Consider the following 22,393-nt stretch of genomic DNA (forward strand, 5'->3'; position numbering starts at 1 on the left):
ATAGTTGCTCCTTTGTCATGTCACCTCTCTCTGGGTGACCCTCTCGGGTCAAGATGAACAACTTGTGCACATTACAGTAAACACCCAGGCCACAAAAATACATTTAAACCTCTGAAAATGAAGTAATCAGACCTACTTAAATATTTTCACCATCTGGGCAAATAACACTCCAAGGGCCAACACTGTTACCTAAGAAAATTTTGAGTATGTTACCCAAAGCCTGAGAGGCAACAGGTAGGTGAATTTTGTGCCAATTAGAAAGTGTTATGATTGGCAAACCACTGCAAAACTCTAAAATTGCAGTTTAATGGAAATGCTGGCTGTCATCCCCAAAGTACATTTCAAGGAATCACAACACTTTAGAATTAGAAGCAACTGAATGGACATTTTCATCCACATGGAACTCAGAAGATTAGGCGGTAACACAAGGACTTTTGCAGGTGTCCCTGGTCTTAATCCAGTGCCTCTTCCATCCCATTACCCTTCAGTCTTCAAGACCTGACGGAGCAGCACAGAGCGTGGTTCACTTGACAAGCTCACAGCCCAGCTCCTGGACAGGGCAGAGCTGACTAGGGACAGGCATGGGGAGACCAGATATCTCAGGGTCTGAGAAACAGCCAGCCCCACTAGACTCCACAATAGGGCACAATGCTGGGATTCAGAGAGCAAGCTTACTGCCGCCAGTCTTGTGAAAAAATAACACCCGACGATACCCAGTGGGGTGGGTGAAGCAAACAGCTTTTTGGGTTCTGGAAGTCTCTTGAACTGCTTCCCAAGTGTATGGGGTTTGGCCTTACAGTACACACTTTGCCCCAGGCCATTTTTCCCTTAATTTTTAGGCCCAAGTATATTTTAAGGTAAATTGATCCCACATGCTTCTGATTTATTTACACTGAACTCATCAGACCATGTTTTGAAAGAGCAATCTGAGGTCCAAGAAGCCCTTTGAGGCTGCTTTTATGGGTCTCTCTGTGCCATTTTTCTTAGAAGCAGGAAGCCACACTTTGACATGAGCAAATAAAGTGCATGCCCTAGCGACTCAGGTCTGGTTCCAAATGTGGCACCTCTGAAACCAATGGGTCCTCAAAGCACCAAGGCAGAAAACTTCCCTGCCTTCTTTTTCAGAGGTTAAAGGAAACCTTACCCCTCTGTTGTGTCTCACCTGAGAGTCAGTGGTTCGGAGCTGCTCGGTGCAGAGCTCCCATAAACCTTCAGCATCGCTAACTCCATGCCCATCCATGACACCTAAACCTCCCTGCACAGGGGAGCCCCAGGCCCATGGCCACCTTCTGGTCTTTGCTCCATGGAGAACCGTGCTGGGTCTGCATGCTGGCAAGTCTGAAGGAAATCACCTTCTTTCTTCTGAGCTTTCAGAGCATTCTGAGATGTCTGTCATGGATGTTATGGTTAACGTCACCTGAACCTAACTATGGGAGCGCAACTGGGCATGGCTTGGGTGTGCTTAGTTTTAGTTAAAAAAATAACCACAGCCAATAGCAAAGTCAGGTGTGCAGTGTAGGTGCAAAAAGCACTCTCTGAGTGAGGGCGGATCTGCAGCTACTTAGATGCTGCAGGCAGCAAAACATGCTATTTCCCTCCACTGAAGAACTTGAGTTATTAAGGATCCAAGAAATGCCTGCCAACCCTAGAGGTCCAGGGCACAACTCCTGGCACAGCTGGTTTTTAATAAATACATCACCAGCAGGTAGAATGAGAGCATCCACAGATGGATCCTGTAGACGCGATCGTGGCTATCGGGGAGTACACTTTCTCCTTCCGAAGCCTGAGATCGGCTCCTGGAATGAAACATAAAGACAGTTGTGCCAGCCTGTTCTCCGATCTGTGACTTGTGCTGTTGACCCTCTTTGCTCCTGCCCAGGGTTCTCAGACTTAAAGGAAATCCAGAGTCCCTAATGAAGAAAAGGATGATAAACGCTACAATGAACTGAAAAGATGTTGGGGCAAGATGGCTAGGGCTGGGTCACATCTGTCCACCTCTCTTCATAGGGCTTACAGCAATGCATTCTCAACTCTATTTATTAGAGTTTTTAAAAATCCTGATGCCTGGGCCCTACCTAAGACCACTGACATCAGTGTCTCTGGGAGCAAGTCAGTTTTTTCTGCAAAGTTATACTAGTTATCCTTCTATGCAGCCAGGGTTGAGGACCACTGCTTTAAAGTAACTTGAATACATTCCTGTTCTGGAAGAGCACCAGAAATAATCCACATAACAGAGGGACTGTTAGTTGCTTTCTAATAGAATGAAACAGGGCTCAAGATTGATGCTTCTCCCTAACTTCTCCACCACCCGCATTTCTCTGCTCCCCCATTTCCCATCAGTTTGCCTTAGCCATTTATGATGATCCAGCTCTCTGCAGAACTTTCCAAGCCAGTGCACAACAAGCAGGTTTAAACAGAACTAGCACCAACCCCAAATGCTGAATCATCTATGATGTCAAAATGAACCAAACACAAGATCTCTTCAAATATTTAATCAAGTTTGGAGACCTCTGCCTTCCAACCCAGTTGGGTAGAAATTCTAAAGAAAGCATGATTAAGGGGTCCTCAAAGAAAACAATGGGCTAAAATGGCGAGGAGACTGGGTTTGGGAAGACAGAATATAACATGTATCTGAAAGCCTTTTGAAAGAATTCTACCACTTATTAAAAAAAAAAATACTCGAAATGAACAAGAAAGCAATAAACAGTTATACAAATTTAAGGACAACTGAACTTTCTTTATGGCTGAAAATACCAGACATGGTTTTGAAATAGACTCTTTAAAAAGTCTTAGATCCTGCTGTGGTTTGTTTCCATAGCCTTCTCAGTACACGCAAGAAGCTAACTAGCTATACCCAGTGTTCCCCGTGAGCTCTTGGGGCCTCAGCAAAGCAGCAACGCAGCGAGAGAGAGAAAAAAGGCGTGGAAGAGTGAGAGCAAGCTGTTCACAGTCTTTCAACACAGACTCACACCCCAGCAAACCTAATCTGTTCTCTTTGGAAAATATGGAAATAAACTGAAGGCCTTGAAAAATCACCGAGGACCTCACATCGAGGGGTGCATGATAATACTTTTTGGTAACTGCATCATAGGAACTGGGGGCGGCATGCCCTTCAGAGTGATGGGTCTGCAATAGTACAGGTGGGGGACATCCAGGCTGACTCCTCAGGGCAACGTTCAGCAGGAAAGCGTAACATCTGTCTCGCTCTCATTCTCTCTCTTGTTTCCTCTCTTCTCCTGTCCCTTGGTGCTGGTGAGAGGCAGTGTCAGAGGCTCCAGCCCGGGGCTCAGAATGGGTACTGAGACACATATATCCTCAGTCGGATCACAGAGCTGCCTCTGAAGTTGATGACGGTGTTGACAGTGATCATTTCCAAGTCCAGCTGGATGTCCCTGGGCCCTTTGATGGGGCGTGTCATCACCAGGGTGGCACTGATGGGGCCCGTTTGCTGTGGACAGAACCAGAGGACACTAATTACAGAAGGCCTGATTTACACAGAAGGCCTGGGTGGTGGCTCTGCAGCCTTAACCAGGGTGGTCCCCCTTGCCCACTTCAGTCAAACTGGCATCCCCTCAGTGCCTCAAGTGTGCCACACTCTTCCCTTGGCTTTGCCCACTCTCCACCTGGCTCTTTCCTGCTAACCCTTCAGGTCTTACCTGAAAGATCACTTCCTAAGAGGAGCCTTCCCTGATTACCCAAGCTAAGTCAGGTCTCCCCATGACCCTCTGCCATTGCACGCTCTACCCCGCATAGATGGAAAGCATTTATTACCATGTGTAATACCACGTCTGCACTATCTACCTGGTCCATGCCTGATATCTAGGTCCCCACTAGACTATGAGCTCTGTAAGAGCAGGGATCGGGGTCAGGCTTTTCACCACTGAATCCCCCACAGAACCCAGCATGGTGCCTTAAACACAGTAGATGTTCAGAAAATATACCTTGAATGAATGAAAGTACTTTGATCAAACTTACTGCATGACTTAGTGCTGTCACTTCACCTCTTTGCACCTCTTCTCTAAAATGAGGGTTTGGACCAGATCAGTAATTCCCAAACAAATGTCATCAAAAGCACCAAGGATACTGTTTTAAAACTAACCATTACAGAGCCTCTTCCAAGATTTTCTAGTTCCGTACATTCTTAGGTGATGTCCGGGAAAAGGGAAATTTGTTTAAGAGTCCCCATCTAGACATCTTGTACTCACCTCCAGCTTCATCAATCCATGACCCTATCACTGTGGTCCTAATAATTTCATGTGAATTTTTCTCCTCCACTGAATCTTTTTTTAAAAGCTTCAAGGATGTAGGGAGAGAGGACTGACATCAACTGGGCACCCACCATGTGTGAGGCACCCTTCCAGCCACTTTTATGTACATCAGCTTATTTATAAAACAAAAACGTGAAAGCCTTGCTACTCAAAGTGTGGTCCCTGGACCAGCAGCACAGGCAACATCGAGGAGCTTGTTAGAAATGCAGAATCTCAGGCCCCTCCTAAGATCTACTGGGCCAGAATCTGTAGCTTAATACAGTCCTCAGGTGATTCTTGTGCACATTAACAACTGATGAGTGCTGATCTAAAAGCACAGAACCCAGGTGGGGGACCCCAGCTGCCCTTGTCTAAAATCTGCAGTAAAGGTATGTCTCACTATTTCCCCATTTTATAAATAAGCAAACTGAGGTTGGGTGATGTTAAGTAACTGATTAGGGTCACCCAGCTAGTCAGGGGCAGAGCCAAGGGCTTCTATACAGGTGTTTATGTTTGACCCCCAACCTCAGGCTTTTTTCATTGCACAATTATCAGAAGAGATTGGCACATGTTTTACTTCTCCCTAGAACTGTCCTAAAGGAGAGATGCACAGGGGGCAGTGCAATGGACAGATATTGGGTACTTGTTGAGGAAACAGTGTGAGGGAGAACAGGTGTGAGGGCTGGACAATCACTTCCCAGAAGCTGCAGAGTCCAGCCCTGTGCCCAGAAGCTGAAAGCAACAGGCTCTGGGAAATCAAGCCACACCAGGCATTTTATGTCTCCACAAAGAGAGGGCTACCGATAAAGTTCTTAACATCTCCAAGAGCTGCCACAGGTGTGACAAGGGTGGAGCTGGCAGACAGGTGCAGGCTAGGTACTGGGACCTTCCCTGTCCAGTGGGCTATCAGCAGCCTGACAGCCATACGATTTCCTCTTGGCATTGGCTCCCTCTGGTAGCGTCAGCATCTGCGTAATTGGCACCTCCTCTGATCACTCGGACTTCCTTGTCAGCTCTTGCGAAACCTCAGAGCCCTGAGCCAGGACTTCAGAGGGTACAGCACACAGGGAAATGCTCATGGCATTTACATATACAAATATCTTGCCAGCTCTTGCCGTTTGCATGAACAAAAGCCAAGGCTTAAGGACCTTGAGCTGCGGGAAGCCCTTTGGAGAGAGATCTGCAAAGCCTATGGTCTGGAAAGGGGAATGGAGCATGTAGAAACTTCCAAGTTGTTCCTTTGGGCTTTCCTAATAAGTGTTTCCAGAGTATGAAGCAATCCTAGACTCCCCTATTTGTCAGTAACCGTAAAGGCTGGTGAGTCCAGTCTCCTCCTGGGTCAGATCTACAGCACCCTCATGGTCATCAGGAGCCTTGGTGGTCACTGGTGCAAAATGACGACAATGAGAATGGTGGTGGCGGGGATGATGATGATGGCTATGATGCCAGGCTTCTGGCTACAATCTTCCATACATCTCTTTTTCAATCCTCATAACTCTGCACTGTAAGTAAGTTAAGGATATTACACAGTTCACAAAACTAGTGCATGATACTAGAGCATCTGAATCCAAAAACCACTACACTCTATGAAAAGGTCTCAATGCCTCTCTGTCTCCTTACTTGACTTGCCTGGAGAATCACCACTTTGTATTGCATTTGCCAGGTTGTTTGTCCCCCTCCCTCCCATATCGTGTGGCTTCCTCAAGGACAGAAGCCACATCCTGTTTGTTTCTGAACTCTCAAGTGCCTGACTCAAAGGCACACATGTAATAGTGCTGAATAAATGCTGGTGACAGAAGAACGCACATGGATGACTGAATGCCAGTGGAGCTAACTGCAGTGGACTAGACTACACGCAGCCCACCCGACATGTGTCTTCTTTGCCCTGATCCCACACACTCAGGTTTGTTCTGAATCAACTTGTGGGGTGGCACTGTCTCACCGTGGCAATTCAGGCCCTGACACCTAATCTACATGTGTCATGGAGTAAATACACTTTGGCACAGTCTGAATCCCATGACCATGCTCCCTCTTCTGGCCCTAATTGTGTGCCTGAGCCACTTGGCCAAAGCCAATCACCAGTTCTCTGTCCAGGACTCAGTGTGAGACACACTGCCAACAGTGCTTGAGAAAGGGCCATGCGTGTGTATGTGCATGTACACGTGTGTGGGGGTGGGGTGCATGTACACGTGTGTGGGGGTGGGGTGCGTGCATATGCACATGGATGTGTTATGCACATGCATGCATGGGTGTCATTGGTTTGTGTGTGTAATTCGCCTGCTGGGTGAGATGAAGCTCCTCCCAAGCACTTGTAATCAACTCAGTGAATATCCGGGTGGGAGAGCCTGAATGGCCATGCAGCCCAGCCTCCCATGGGATGCTCCCTGGGTAGCATTCCCAACTTCTCCAAGGCCCAGAAGCTCCACCTCCTGACAACAGTAGCAGTAACAACAGTATCTCTAAAATAATAACAAATATTTATTGAATTATTTCTATTGTTACTGGCTGTTGAAGTAGACTTTTCTTGTTATCTTAATTTCTGCTGAGACCCCAAATTAGAAGAGTAGGTAAATATACCCCACATTCTAAAGAGAAATGTAAGAGCCCAGATTTTGGTGCCAGGCTGTCTGGGTTCAAATCTTGCTCTGGTGCTTATTAGTTGCAAGATCTTAGGCAGGTTGCTTAGCCTCTGTGCTTCTATACTCTCATCTGTAAACTTGGGAAGATAAAACATCTCACATCACAGAACTGTTGTGAAGATTAAAGGATTGATACACGGAAAGCACTTGGAGCGGTGCCTGGCACTTGTCAATCACTGTCATGACTTGCTGCTGCTACTGTGTATGTAGTCACCATTGCTGTTGCACAGGAATTGCAAAGTGGTGATCCAAAGCCACATCTGTTTCCCACACTCTGTCACCACCTCCAGACTACACACATTTTATTAATCGTTTATTACATTTACGTTTATTACCAGCCCCTACTCAGGCAAGAGGGGGTTTCAAGAGAACTGTTCAGAGCTGTGGGTCCCCTAAAGTTCAAGGATGTGGAGAGTGGTACCGGACTCGCTCCTGGAGAAGTCTAGAGATGAGAGCCCTGAGCTGCCCCACACCAGTGAGGAGAGGGGACTGCAGGGGAGCTGGGGTTGGTGTCCTGAAAGGCCCTCGTGTAAGTTCTGCCTGCCAGGGTGCAGTGACACCCCCCCGCCCACCACCACTGAAAGTCTGTGTGGGACCCAGCACCAGAAAGTCTGTGTGGGAGCACAGCACCTGAGAGGTTTGGGGTGGTGGGTGGTCAACCAGAGGCCCCACTGTCCACATAAAGAACTGGTCGGTGTGAAGTCCTGAGGCAAATCTCAAAAACCCCCACAAAAGCATCCTGTGAAAGTGAGAGCATTTGGGTCTCTGCCCCAGACAGCACCAAGGCCTGGTTACAATGGCAATAACCAAGTAAGCCCCTGGCACTCCCAGCCTCACTCCTTGTCCCATCTGTACCCCATCCCTCAACCCTCGAGGAAGCTGGGGTTAGCACTGTCTTTGCTGGGAGGGAAAGAGGAAGGCAGGACCAAGGCCACCACATCCCTCCCTGCTCTGACCTAAGGGACGGGGAGAAACTTTACAATGAATGAGACTGAGTGGTTGAAGTTTCCATTTAAACCAGCATGGACTCATGACATGAGAGAATGAGACAATTCCATAGTAACTGAAAGTACCTGTGGGTCCTGTGGATAAACCTGAGATGTCACCCTGGTGTGCACAGGTTGGGTCTAGGGGGATTTCAGTGGATGGTTTCTGGGTAAGTGACATCTCACCTAGACAAGGCCCCCCTGTGCAGATCTTCTGCCCTGAAGCAGGTGGTATCATGATGGCATTTTAAATCCCCAAGAGGGGGCAATTTTGCATCCTATGATTGGAACCCACTGTGTCTGTACAGATGGGAGGCCAGATAGGAGGATGCCATGGGAAACTAATATGCTGGGCCTCACTCAGCATCTTCTGGAATAGATTCTCTGGAGAGGAAGCTCTGGAATCTGCTCTTTGGACAAGTACGCAAATTCAGACTGAAACGTGAAAAACATCGCTCTAACCCAGTGGTCTCTAAAGAGATGTGACCACCTGGGTGTTGCATGAGATGAAGCTCAATAATATAAATGGTCTGGTATCACATGTGTGCAGTGTACAACAAAGTAAGTGTATTTTAGGAAGTCGTGCTCTAATACTTTTTACTGATATGAGTACATCAGTGCTGTCCAGCCAACCTTCCTTCAGTGACAGAGATGTTGTATATCTGAGCTACCTAATATGAGGGAACTTCAAAAAGTTTGTGAAAACATACATATTTTTTTAATTCTATTTTCCATGAACTTTTTGAAGTACCCTCCTACTAGCCACATGTGGCTATGGAGCACTTTGAAATGTGGCTAGTGCCATGGAAGAACTGAATGTTTTATTTAACTTTCATTGATTAGATTTAAAGAGCCGCAGTGGCTGCTGTGCTGGACAATGCCAGCAGAGCCCCCCACTGTGAGCGGTGCCTTCACATTCCAGGAGGGCACAGGCTTGGATGTTTTCTTCACTGCTGAACCCTCAGTTTCCAGAAATGCATCGTAGGTACTTAACAAATATTTGTCAAAGGGGTGGATGGATAATGGACATGTGAATGCCTCTCCTACAGAATTTCAGGAGAAAGGAGACCTAAGATTGCATCTTGGCCTGACTTCTCATTTCTCAGAGGACCATCCCGAGGCTCCCAGAGGAGAAGATCTTTCGCGACGCCGCAGAGAAAGTGATGGAAACCAGGACATCGACCACCTGACTCCCCCCCACTCCACACTTCTCCCTTCACCCCTGTCCCTCCTAGCTGCACTCTTACCTGTCTCCATGAAGCACGTTCCTAGCCTAGACAACACAGGCTAACACATTTTGTCAGAGATGGTGACCACTGCTCACCACTCCCTCTTACCCGCATATAGAATTCTCTGCCCTCATTCCCAGATTTGATTTGGAAAATGTAATAGGCCCCAGGGTAGCGGGTCGTTGCTTGCATCTGGAAGATGTCAGTGGGAACGGAGCGTCCTGACACCACATCCATGTCTCGGTACAAGATGGTAAAGGGCTGGTCTCTGCAGCCAGGATTCTCAGCAGGACACATACAGCGGCTGGCGGGAGAGGAAATCGTGTGAGAACTCAGTAAATCCTTTCCAGGTGCAGGTCGTGCCTACTTCCTCTTTTAATACACTGAAAATGAGGCCACCCCATTTCTATCATCCAAATGCTGTAATGTAGAACATCTCTGCTCCCAGCTCTAGTCTAAAAACTCTCCAGCACAGAGGCGAGCTCTCTGTTTCCCAAAGAGTAGCCTTTTCTGGCCAATCAGATATTCCAGCTACTAGAATATAAACCTTAGATCTCTGGTTTTCAAAACACTGGAATATTCTCTAATGCAATTTACACTTGTCATGGATTCAGGCACATAGCCCTTCACTTCCCCAGCCATGGAAACTCATTAAGAAATTTAAAAAGTGATAAATTACATGAGATTGATGGCTCTCGGGGACCCTTCTACATTCTCTATTGCACTGAGTCCAGTTTGTGTTGAATAGAATTGAATCTTTTCATTCAGTAAACAAGAGCTCAGAACTCACTATGTTTAAGACACATTAGACACTTTGTAAATTCAATGATAAGTAAGAGGCTGACCTCAAATAGTTCACCTTCTAATAGGAGAAATAATCCTACACACAAATATCTCTAATTACAAAGCAGCTAATTTGAAACACTAGTAACAGTGTATCCTAATATAAAATGATTGACTTTCATTACCAAAGAATGCCTGTTATAGACACCCCTGATCCATCCCTAACCCCTCTCTCAACCATCTCTCACCTTGTCCCAGGGACTCCACCAGGGGTCAGAGTTCACAATAGGATGAGGACGGCTGTTGATATATGTCTTGGTGGGCAGCATTGGGGGGGTCACCCTTGTTGTTTCTCTCACTCTCCCCTAACCTCTGGTCTATCCACAAAACCTGCTAGTTCTACCTCCAAAATAGATTCCAAATCCAACCACTTCTCCCCATCTCCATTGTCACTGCCATGGTGGTCCAAGCCATCATCCTCTCTGACCCGGACCTCTGTAGTGGCCTCCTAACAGGTCAGAGTACCCTTTGTCAAACATACAGCAGATCTGTTTCTCCCTTGCTTGAAACTCCTTCCTGGCTACCCATTGAGACTTGAATAAATACTAAATACCCACTTTAGCCTCTAAGATCCCACGGGGTCTGGCCTCTGTCAGTTTCTCTAATCTCCTTCCAGGTCACTGTCCCTTGCACTCTCTAGGCTGCAGCAACTTGGGCTTCCTCCATTCCCTGAAGGCATCACAGTCACTCTTGTCTTACAGCCTTTGCACATACTGTTCCCTGTGCTCTTTCACTCTCTTTAGTTAACATCAGCCCACCTTCCCATCCCACAAAGGTCATCTCCTGAGAGCCGTCTTCAGACTCTCTGGTCTAGACCAGGTCCAGCCTACTCTTTCTTTATTATAAATTTCCATTCTTCCCGTTGATAGCACCTATCACAGTGTATGATTATGTATGTATTTTGGTGACCATTTGTTTAACATGTTTCTCCTCCACTAGACTCCAAGCTCCATAAGAACAAAAATCACAGCACCCAGCACACAACTGGAGGAGCTCAACTAACATTTAACAAATGAATGAATACAAAGAATTTTTAAAGTTTCATTTTTTAAGGCTGCCTCAAAATAGCCAAGTCATGCCTCTGGCTTTTTTTTTTTTTTTTAGCTATTTGGGGTCTTCTGTTGTTCCATAAGAATGCTAATATTGTTTTTTCTATTTCTGTGAAGAATGTCATTGGTATTTTGATGGGGATTGCATTGAATCTGTAGATCACTTTAGGTATTATAGACATTTTCACAATGTTAATTCTTCCAATCCAAGAGCATGGAATATATTTCCATCTTTTTGTGTCTTCTTTAATTTCTTTCAGTAGTGGTTTGTAGTTCTCATTGTAGAGATCTTTCACTTCCTTGGTTAAGTTGATCTCTAGGTATTTTATTTTTTTGTGTGACTATTGTAAATGGGCTTACTTTCTTTATTTCTCTTTCTGTTAGTTCATTATTTGAGTATATAAATTTGGGGGCATTTATTTTGTATCCTGCAAAGTTACTGAAATTATTAACCAGCTCTAGAAGTTTTTTGATAGAGTCTTTAGGTTTTTCTATATATAGTATGTTTCATCTGCAAATAGTGACAGTTTGACTTCATCTTTTCCAATATGGATTCCCTTTATAACATTACCTGACTTCAAATTATACTACAAAGCTATAGTAACCAAAACAGCATGGTAGTGGCATAGAAATACACACTCAGACCAGTGGAGCAGAATTGAGAACACAGAAATCACCCCTCAGGCTTACAGCCATCTGACATTGGACAAAGGCAACAAAAGTCTACATTGGGGAAAAGAATGCCTCTTCAATAAGTGGTGCTGGGAAAATTGGATATACATGCGCAGAAGAATGAAAATAGATATGCACCTTTCACCATATATTAAAATCAATTAAAAATGGATTAAAGACTTAAGTATAAGACCTGAAACTGTAAAATTACTAAGGGAAAATATAGGGTGAAACACTTCATGAACTAGGTCTGGGCACAGACTTTATGAACATGAGCCCAAAAGCACAAGCAACAAAAGAAAAAATAAACAAATGGGACTATATAAAACTAAAAAGCTTCTGCACAGAAAAGGAAACAATCAACAGAGTGAAACAACAACCTATAGAATGGGAGAAAATTTTTGCTAACTATGCATCCAACAAGGGATTAATATCCAGAATATACACAGAACTCAAGCATTACACAGTAAAAAACCAAATAACCCAATTAAAAAATGGGCAAAGGAGCTGAATAGACATTTTTCAAAGGAAGACATACAAATGGCCAACAGGTACATGAAAAAATGTTCAACATCACTAGTCATCAGGGAAATGCAAATTAAAACCACACTGAGATATCATCTCACCCCAGTTAGACTGGTTATAATACAAAAGACAGTAAATAAATTCTGGCGAGGGTGTAGAGAGAAGGGAATGTTCCTGCACTGTTGGTGGGACTGTAAATTAGTACAACCACTTTGGAAAACAACTTGGAGTTTTCTCAAACAACTACAGATTGATCTTCCATATGATTCAGCAATCCCACTTCTGGGTATATATCCAGAGGAATGGAAATCATCATGTCGAAGGGATTCCTGCATTCCCATGTTCATTGCAGCTCTGTTTACAACAGCCAAGACATGGAACCAACCTAAATGTCCATCAATGGATGACTGGATAAGGAAACTGTGGTATATATACACTATGGAATACTACTCTTGCCATAAAAAAGAATGAAGTTCTCCCATTTGCAACAACATGGATGAACCTGGAGAAACTTATGTTGAGTGAAATAAGCAAAGCACAGAAGGATAAATACCACATGCACTAACTCATATGTGGGAGCTAAAAGAGAAAGAAGGAAGGAAAGACCACAGTGGTGTGATGAACTTGCAGAGGGAGAGAGCACACCTAGGGATACAAAGTGCAGTGGAGGAAAGAAGAAAGGGGAGGGAGGTCATGGATAATTGGGGGGATAATTGGGTGGGGGACACAGGGTACAACTGCAATTTGTGGTAATGGGCATGTTGCCAGTATGGATCTGGCCTTCACATCTTGGGCATGAGGGGTGACAATCAGCTTTGTATCTCATGAATATTCATAACCCCCCCCCAAAAAAGAGCCAAGTCAAAATGTCCCTGAAGTTAGGAGGAGGGAGTTATGGCTCCCAGCTGAAGATCACAAACAGCTGGGAAAGGTGGCATTTGAGCTGAGATCTGAAAAATGGGGCAATCAGGCTATGTGGAGATGGAAGGAATGCCTTCAATATGGCAGGAAGTGTGTACACAAAAGCAGGGAGGCTGACATTCTGGGGTGTGCGTAAAGGTGAGAGCAAGTCCTGTTCAGGCTGGCAGGTGTACAGGACACCTGCACAGGACAAGGAGCTGGAAGGGGGTGGCTGGAGTCAGATGGACTGGGGTCTGGAGGGAGGGAGTCACCAAGTGTTTTCAGAGTCATGTCAGATTTCACCAGTAACACCAAGTCAATGCTGTGAGTTGAACTAGGTCAGATCCCCAGCCACAGACAGAAACCCAGAGAGAACCAGGAACAGAAGCTGACCAGAGCAGCCTGGCACTCTGCTCAGCCACAAAGGGCACTTGAACCAGAAGTCAAAGAACTCTGCTCTGTAGGGTTACTTAGAAGCACAGGCTCTTAGCAACAAGCAAAGACGTCTCTATAGGACCTGCCTGTCTGGCTTCATCCTCTCTTTTGCTGATTTTTGATCAGAGCACGAACGGCACTGGTATGCCATGAATTCCTCTGAGCTGCCGCATTCCTAGAGGCAGGGTTGGTGTGTCTGATTCATCCCTTTATTTCCAGTGCAAGGGCTTGGCCTTGCTCAGGGGTAGTGTACGTGTGACTGTTTGCAAGAGAGGGCAGAAGGTAGGGTGTGCGTGCGTGTGTGTGTGTGCGCGTGCGTGCCAAGTAGGGGCTAAAAGAGAAGGAAAAGGAACTCTTTTAGTACAGCAAGGACAGAAAACCATTTCCTAGTGCATTCACCTGGTACAAGTTGTCTTCACTCTAATATTTGCGATCTGGTGATTTAGTAAAATATTGACCATTATGACGTCAGAAACTTGATTAGAGCAAACTAAGCACCCTCGGGTATGGAGAACTCTAGCAAATTCTCCAGCACCTCACTTCTCACAGAGCAGTCCAGGGAGACTGGAAGAATTCATTTTACCTGGGAGCCTGTCAGAAAACAGCCTCGAGGGCCCACCCCAAATGCGCTAAATTGGAATTTGCACACTAACGAGATTCCCAGGTGAGTATGGTGCATGTAACATTTGAGGAACCCAGCTCTAAAAGACCCCAGATATCCGAGACAGTCATTAAAGGGAAAAGGAGGTTAATGAACCCTGCATCTCCACTTGGTTAGCTTTTAGAGAAGCTTCACATAGCTCTGGCATGAGTGGAAGAGTGACAGAGAACTCTGAGTGTGTGGAAGTGTGTGTGTTTGTGCACATGCATGCATGCACACATGCACGTGTACTAGGTAGTAGGTCAGGTCTCCTAAGTCCCTGGCTGGTGCACTCTCCTTTACAGGCCACTGCTACCTCCTGAACCAGGCCCTTACCCATGTTTCCATTTCCCAAGGAGAAGCCATGACTTACTTATCACTGATTTGCAGATACGGCTCCTCACAGCGGATGGGGTCAATGCATTTGAAGCCTCCTTGCAAATTGTAGCAAGTCTGCTGCAGGTTGCATGTGTGGTTTCTGTGCTCACACTCATTGATGTCTGAAATGCAGAGTAGATGAGAAGCTGAAGTGGGACAGCATTTCCAAGGTGTTGGCCCTGGGCCTGTTGTGGGGGTGGGGGTGGGGGGTGCCTGGGTCTTGCAATGGAGCTGCACTATCTAATATGGCAGCCACTGGCCACATGTGGCTACTGAGCACTTGAAATGTGGCTAGTCCAAACTGGATGTGATGTAAGTAGAAAATATGCATCAGATTTCGCTGACTTAGTTAAAAAAAAATATAAGACCTCTTATCAATACCTGTTGAAATGATAATATTTTGGATATACTGCATTAAATAAAATATGTATTAACAGTAATTTTACCTGTTTCTTTGTATTATTTTAACGTGGCTACTAGAAAACATAAAGTTACTTAGATGGCTCACATTTGTAGCTCACATGATATTTCTACTGCCCAGCACCACAATGGAGAATTCTTGCTTTATGTTGGGCTAAGGCTGGTTCAAGGAGGCTGAGGATGGGTCAGTCGCATCTGCATTGACCCTCAGTGGGTAGGGCACAGGGCTGGAAATTAGGCCAGGCAGCCAATCTGGAGAAGACATGCCCCATTCACAGTCTAGGGTCCTGACTCTTCAAGGGACATAGCAGTCAGGTGCATGAGGTCTCCCTGGCATCCATATCTAAGAAGTCAGTGGAGGAAAGCTGACCAAACTGCCCACCAGGCCACACGAGAAAGCCTGGGATCTTGTCCTTGAGCAGGGCCAGACCACCTGAAGTCCTGGTTGGGTCTGGAGCAATCCTCGAAGGGGCTGTAGAGATCTGCCAGGAGAGGCAGGAACCAGCCCTTATAGGCACCATCTGCATCTGCAGAGATCATTACAGAAGCGTGAGTGGACTGTGTCCTGGCCAAAGGATGGGTCATAGGGGAAGGTACCAGTCCAGGTGTTCTTCCTGGGGCTGCCACTCTGGGAGCCACAGCTCCCACTCACAGCCTCTCCCTACCCCTTCTGGAAACCACACAGGATTCCCCAGGTGAAGGCGTCCAGATGACCTGAGTCAGCCCCACCGCACACCTGCCCCAGCCAGGCCCCTCTAGACAGCCTTACCCTGGCAGCTTCGGTTGTCATCCAGCAGGATGTAGCCTGTAGGGCAGGAGCAGTAGTATGTGCCGGGCTGGTTCACACACTCATGTTGGCAGAGGAACTCAGAGAAGCTGCACTCGTCCATATCTGGGGGTGACAGGTCACACCTGCTGTTTATAATCACAGACTATCTGGGGATAGAAGCTTAGTGATCATCTACTCCAACTCCAGCACTCTCCTGATACATACAATGGCTTTACTGCCAAGAAGGTGTCAACTCACTTCTCAAATACTTCTGGTGATGGGGAGCTCCCTGCCTACTGAGGACGCCCACTGATATCTGGACTACTCTAATTGTTGGAAAATTCTTTCCTACATGGGCCTGAAATCCACCTCCATCGAGCTTCCAGCATCCTCTCCTCTGGCTCACCTACATCATCTACTTGTAGCTGATTCATTTTGCCCTATAGGTGAACCCACCCTCCACCTCTGATCTGCCCAAGGGGCTGAGATTTGTTTGCCTGCTGGGATTTTCTGGGTGCAGAGTTCTCCCCCAACCTAAAAAAAATTCACCAGCCCTGGTCTTCTGAAGTGGCAACTTCAGCAGTGCCCACTGCCCTCCAGTGACCCCTCTCTCAAGTTGAGGAACAATATGAGTATTATTCCTAAGATCAGGACTAAAAGGGACATATCCAGAAGGCCAGAGGGTGTTAGTTATAGTAAAACTTCATTGTGTCAAGAAACCTCCTTGGAAGAGAAAACTCTGGAGTGGTGTGGGTGGGCAGGCATGTTGTCTTTCTGTGGCCTGCCTGCCTTCCCAGAGGCTCCCTAGGACGTTGGAGGCAACAGCCTCCAACCCGGCTGGAACCAGCCTGGAACCAGCCTGGAGCTGGGCCACCCTCCGGCTGTAGAGGTGGGACGCGGGGAGCCACCATCCATGTGATTTTACAACTTGTCTGCATAGGCTGTGGCAGCTGATGCTGAAGCAGGCGTTCCAGAAAAGCCAACTTTTCATCACACACAGAGTTTGGCAACAGAGTCCCCATTTGAGCCTCATTCGATAAGCACGCCAAAGAAAACATGTTTTTCTTGCATTTGTTGTTTCCCGAAAACTTGCTTTCACTAGTTTCCCCATGTGACATGTCCTTGGATTACTCTCTAACTCACAGACCACTGGTGTCTCGAATCACCCAGGGAGGGTGTCGGAGCAAATGAGGTTGACTCTCCACCACGGGATAATTCTGGGCGTTACACACCCAACGCTTCTCACATCCGAGAAGGAAAAACTTTCCCGTCTCTCTCAGTGGTCTGCAGGTGATGGGTTATGGTGCTGACTTGAAAGTTAAAGCATGCTCAGGTGACATCTGCTTCTGTCATGCCCCTCGTCCATCCCCCAGGAGCCTTGTAGAGCCCCCAGCCCATCATAACAGAGAGTGTTCTAGTTTATTTCTGTTAAGTTTGTAGATTAGATTCATACCTTTGGTAGAAGTAGTAGCAATAACTGTCAATTCCTGAGGCTCACTGTGTGCCAGGCACTGGGTTAAATGCTTTACATGTCTCATTTGGTCCCCTCCTCAGCCCTATGAAGGAAGACTACGACTATCCATATTTTATGGAGAAAAATTGAGGCTTACAGAGGTCATGTAACTTGACCAAATTCACAGATAAAAAGTAAGTGGAAAAGCTGGATTTGAACCCAGCCAGCCAGCCTCTGGATCCTGCACTTGTAAACATGATGCTGTAATGTCTGAGTAACTGTGCTCAAGACTTAAAATTTGTGGCTCTAGGGAGTCCTGAGGTTGGGGGAATCCCTTGAGCAGAATTCATCTGGAGCAGACAGAGAGGGGTATACCTGACCCTGCCTTCCATTGAGCAAGGAAAAGCCCTAACAGACCCCACTCATTTTATACTTGGGTCTGCAATTCCTAGACCTCAGTAAGGGCTGTGGCTCCACTTTGCACTGAAAAGCTAAAATGCAAACCTGGTTTCTAGCAGGGAGCACACATCAGGCCATCTTCACTCCTCCACATGAAAACCCACCATTGTTTACAGGATCAGCACAGCTTAGCAAATCCCTGAGGGACAAAGGGACGAGCTAGGAAGGTCCTGGCGCTGCACAGAGAGGCCACACAAGCTGTGATAAATCAGTAAGAAGAATGGTGTCTAGCGGAAATAGAGATGCACAGAGAAAGGGTAAGGAGGAAGGCGCAGAAAACAAACTCCCCCTGCATCACACTATTGCCCTGGGCCAGCCCTGGCTACAAAGTCTGCAGTAGCCAGGGGTCATGCCGAGTCTTAAGGAAAGTCGGCATGGTGACGAACTTGGAGGAGAAGTTGGCTATTTTGGGTAAAGTGAACCAGTTGGAAATCCTTGCCAAACCAGCAAGCATTTAAGCTCCTCACAAAGCCAAAAGTCTCTTACACTTCCACTTAAGGAAGATAAATTAACATGTAATGACACTTAGGTACACCAACTTGTTTAATCTTTATGACCACTCTATGAGGGTAGTTGGTTGGTTGATCAGGTGGTTTTTTAACAAAGGAGGAAACTGAGGCTCAGGAAGTGACTGGGCCAAGGAAAGTAGTAAATAGTAGAACCAGAACTTGAACTCAGCTCAATCTGGCTCCAGGGTAACTCAGTCAACCTGACTCTGCAGAGGGTCAATGTGCATCTGTGGATTTGCAGGGGATTCTGGAGAAACAAATAATCCCATCTAATAATGCCACTTTCCACACCTCTTAGTTCCTTGACTCTCCACAGGGTGCCATGGGCAGAAATGAAATCTAGGAAGAAAGTGGCTTCTCCTGCCTGAGGGCATTTTATTTCTGTTTCTGGGACTGATATTTAATCTGTCTGAGGTTCTCTGTAACTACCTACTTACAGCTCTGACTTTCCTGGCCCTAGGGAGAGGTGCTCATTTGTTTCAGGGTACTCTGTTCCTAGAACACTCTAGTCCTAAGTGAAGATATCGAATAAGTTTCATTCATGACCTAGGTCAGTTATAGTTACAATGAAACCCAGGATTAGGAAACTCCATTCTGCAGATTTTCACACCCTAGCGTATGGCCCACTTATTTTGAAAAGTACAGTGAAGCCTTATTAATTTGAATTTTGATAATTTATAACTGCTGATGATGCTGAAAGCAGATGGAATGGAGTTTACTTTAATTCAACATTTGCAAAAAAACAAGGAAAGAAAGAGAGAGGAAGGAAGAAAGGAAAGAAAGAAAAGAAAAAGGGAGACGTCCATGGCTCTATGTGGGATGCATTTTAGAGAAATATGAGTAAGATATGGCCCGTATTCTCAAGGAGTTTACAATCTAGTAATAGTTTTGTAACTATCTAGGAACATAAAATTTAACTCTTTGGCAAGAAAAGAGAGGGCTAAAAAGAAAATTATAATAAAGTCAACAAACTAGCATGGGCAGAGAATCATAGCTCCTTGGCCTTGGAAGGTTAACCAAGCCACCACATCTATGCACTCACAACAAATTAAGGTTTCATTCATTCAACACTCAATCATTCATTCACTGATTCAAGAACTATTTCTTTCACGCTCACCATGTGCCAGGCCTGGAGCTAGGCACTGATTATTTGTAGAGAGTTCAGAAGTTCAGAGTTACACACGTGGTCTCATTCACTCAGTGCCCCCCCCAACCCTTACTGATGAGACATGCTATTATTCCTGGGTCACTGCCCCCTATAAATACTATCTGTGCTCTCCCCAGGGCTTGAGTCAGTGCTGGGTGAGCACAAATAACTCCCAAATCAACACACAAAGTTAGATGATTCCTCTTCCTCGTCAACCCCATCTCAGGTCCTAGAAGGTAGCTCCATTGATTTTTGCATTAGGGGTCAGATAACAAGGAAGGTGAGACCCCACCCCACCGCTCGGGAAGTGACTCATATCTGTTCTGTGTGCACTGGGAAATGTCCCAGACTGGACATGTGTCCAGGAAACGAAAGGAAACACCTGTAAAGGAAGCCCTTGCCCTCCACCCCCAGGCCCCTAATACAGGTGGAAGTCCCCAGTGCCAAAGCGCATTACCACTGCAGTGAACACCATCATCCGCAAGTTCATATCCTGGGTCACAGCGGCAGATGAAAGAGCCATAGGTGTTGACACAGGTTTGCACGCAGGGGTTCTCAGTTGCACATTCGTTTACGTCTGTGGAAAGCCAAAGCACATCACTGACCACCCTCACAGCAGAACATCCACACTAACTAGGCAGAAAAAGTGCACCGCCAACAAAAGCTACTACCACCAGGAGACCAGATTTGCAGGTGCCAAGGATCTCCATCCAGGACCTATCAGATCATGATGTCAGTCCCAGAGTGTTCATTAAAGGACCAGGGCCTCCATGCACATGTCAGGAAGCGGGGAAACAACACATACACATGTCACATATATATATATATAGATATGCATATATATACACACGCACACACACCTGCTGGTAAGTCTACTTTCCAAGGAGATTCCCAGGCAATACCTGCTCCCTCCCATCACTGCCACATTCCATCACCAATCTGCTCTTCTCTCACCCTCACTGACTTTGAAGGTCCAGGTAAACAAATAATCATAACAACTCTAATAATACATTCATTATGCATAAACAACTTCAGTGATTATAAAAGGATCTCACTCGATCCCTACAACTACTGCTTAGGGACCATTTCACAGGTTAAGTAGGTGAAGGAGAGGACCATAAAGGGGCACAAGGAGTCATGGGATATTCCTTATCGTGAGTGTGGTGATGGTTTCATGGGGGGGTAGACATATGTCAAAATTAATGATATTGTGAACCTATAATACTGCAGTTTATTGTTCATCAATCATACATCAATAAAATTGTTTCAACAATTTCAAAGACTGAAAGACATGCCCAAGTCCACAAGCTAACAAGGGCACAACTGGAACTGGAACATGAGTCTGGGATCTTTCCCCAATATCCAAGATTCACTCTGCACAGCTCCCCTGTGGTGGGGGTGGTGGTGGTGAGGAACCCCTTTCTCCACTGGTATTGGCTGACCCTTGACCCGTGCTCCATATGCCAATAACCAAAGTTCCAGCTTAGAGATCTTCTTTCCTCTTCAGAAGTCCAGGTAAACCTTTTTAAACTCTAAATAGAGATTAGAGTGTTTTCAGGGTTAAAAGCCTTCATGGTGAGAAGCTTGAGAGGCTTTTCTTAAAAGGGAGGGCTAATCCCATGCCCACAAAGCTCCTGCTTCCTGGCATTTTCAGAGGAAAAATAAACAGATAAATGAACAGCTGTGTAGGGAGGGTCCAGCATGATACCAGCCTCCCCTGGTGCCCACGGGGGGTTGGAGTTCCTCCACCCGGGAAGGGGAGAGGGCAGGAAAATGTCCGTGGTGCTAAGCCACTGACTGCAAGTTCAGACAGGACATTGCTTGTGAGGATTAGGGCTGGTGTCCTCGGCTTCTGGCCAGACACTGGCCACACAGAATTGGACAAGCTCAAGTCGCCCTCTGACAGCTTTCAGCTGCTTCTGAAGAGCAGGAGGACCAGAACGGTTCTCCACACTGGGGCCCTCACTGCCCTTTCCTGTCAGCCTCTTCCAAATACCCTTGTGAGTCCTCTGGAAGGAGACAGCACGCCTCCAACCTGCTGGACAAGAAGGCAGGGCCCTTGGTTTTACTCTCAACTCTGCCACCACCTGGCTGTGTGACTTTAACCAAGTTGCTTAACCTTTTTGAGCCCTGATTTCCCCATCTGTGAAGTACAGCCACAAAAACCTGCTTGCCTACCTCACAAGGCTATTGTTTGGATTCAATGAGATTTACAGATGTGGCAACGCTTTGGAGAGGGCAAAGCACTCTTCCACGCACGACGTGTTAGAACTGCAAAAGCTCAATGCAGTCTGTAACATCCTGCGCTGCCCTAGGGCCTGCTGATGCAATATCCCAGTGGCCACATGCCAGTGTCCAGGCCTGAGTGCTGTGCCCGGGGCTCTATCACACTGCTGTACTGGCACCTCCAGGTATATTATCTTCTCTTTGTCACAGACCCGTCCCTGAGAGGCCCAAAGGACACATGTGCCTTTTCGCTCTGCTATGCGTCGCAGTTCCTCAGGAGGTGCTGGGTGCATTGTACCAGCCTCTGAGGGAAAACCTGGGCTGGTGCTTCCAACCTCTGGCTGTGGCACAAAGAAGCCTGCATCTGCCCTAAGCAGCTTATCACAGCAGCAAGGCAGCCAGGCGCCTGCTTTCTGCTCAGTGGGAAGGAAGGGCCCCTACTCTATCAGCTTCCTCAACCTCCCGGCCCGGTCTCTGCTCTCAGAAGAAAATGACCTCTCCGGGCGAGAGGAACACAGTGCAGACTTCTTGGAACAATTAGCAGAACCAGCTTTGAGGAGAGACTTACAAAGAATCCAGGATCAAACTCTTTAACGCTGGTGCCTCCCTGTTTACCCAATGATTTAGATACGATTAAACTAATGGAGACACAATATCCTCCAACTAGCTGGCCAGGAGCCTGCCAGCCAGAACTCGAATGGTGTGACAAGGAAATGGGCCCTGCAAACCTGGTGGCAGGCTCCAGACAAAGACCTCATTCTGCATCTCTAGTGCTGCCTTCACCCCGGACCAAGCAGCTGCCAGGGACTGGAGGCCCGGGCTAGGGGCCAGGCGTGGGGCGGGGCAGGGGGCTGGAACAGGACTCAC

At 46.6% G+C, this 22,393-nt stretch overlaps 1 protein-coding gene across 6 annotated transcripts in view; it reads right to left on the reverse strand.

The window, feature by feature from the left end:
- Positions 1-2,477: 2,477 nt before the first annotated feature.
- Positions 2,478-22,393, reverse strand: part of FBLN5 (fibulin 5) — a 70,461-nt gene continuing 50,545 nt past the window's right edge. For all 6 annotated transcript variants that reach the window (XM_063089248.1, XM_063089250.1, XM_063089253.1 and 3 more), the window contains 5 exons: positions 19,758-19,877; positions 15,733-15,855; positions 14,539-14,665; positions 9,210-9,405; positions 2,478-3,448 (listed from right to left, as the gene is read on the reverse strand). In XM_063089248.1, coding sequence (XP_062945318.1) covers positions 3,287-3,448; positions 9,210-9,405; positions 14,539-14,665; positions 15,733-15,855; positions 19,758-19,877 — 728 coding nt within the window. In that variant the 3' untranslated portion in view covers positions 2,478-3,286. The remainder of the gene's footprint in view (positions 3,449-9,209; positions 9,406-14,538; positions 14,666-15,732; positions 15,856-19,757; positions 19,878-22,393) is intronic.

The sequence above is a fragment of the Cynocephalus volans genome, chromosome 3 (assembly GCF_027409185.1).
Source record: "Cynocephalus volans isolate mCynVol1 chromosome 3, mCynVol1.pri, whole genome shotgun sequence".
Lineage (NCBI taxonomy): Eukaryota > Metazoa > Chordata > Mammalia > Dermoptera > Cynocephalidae > Cynocephalus > Cynocephalus volans.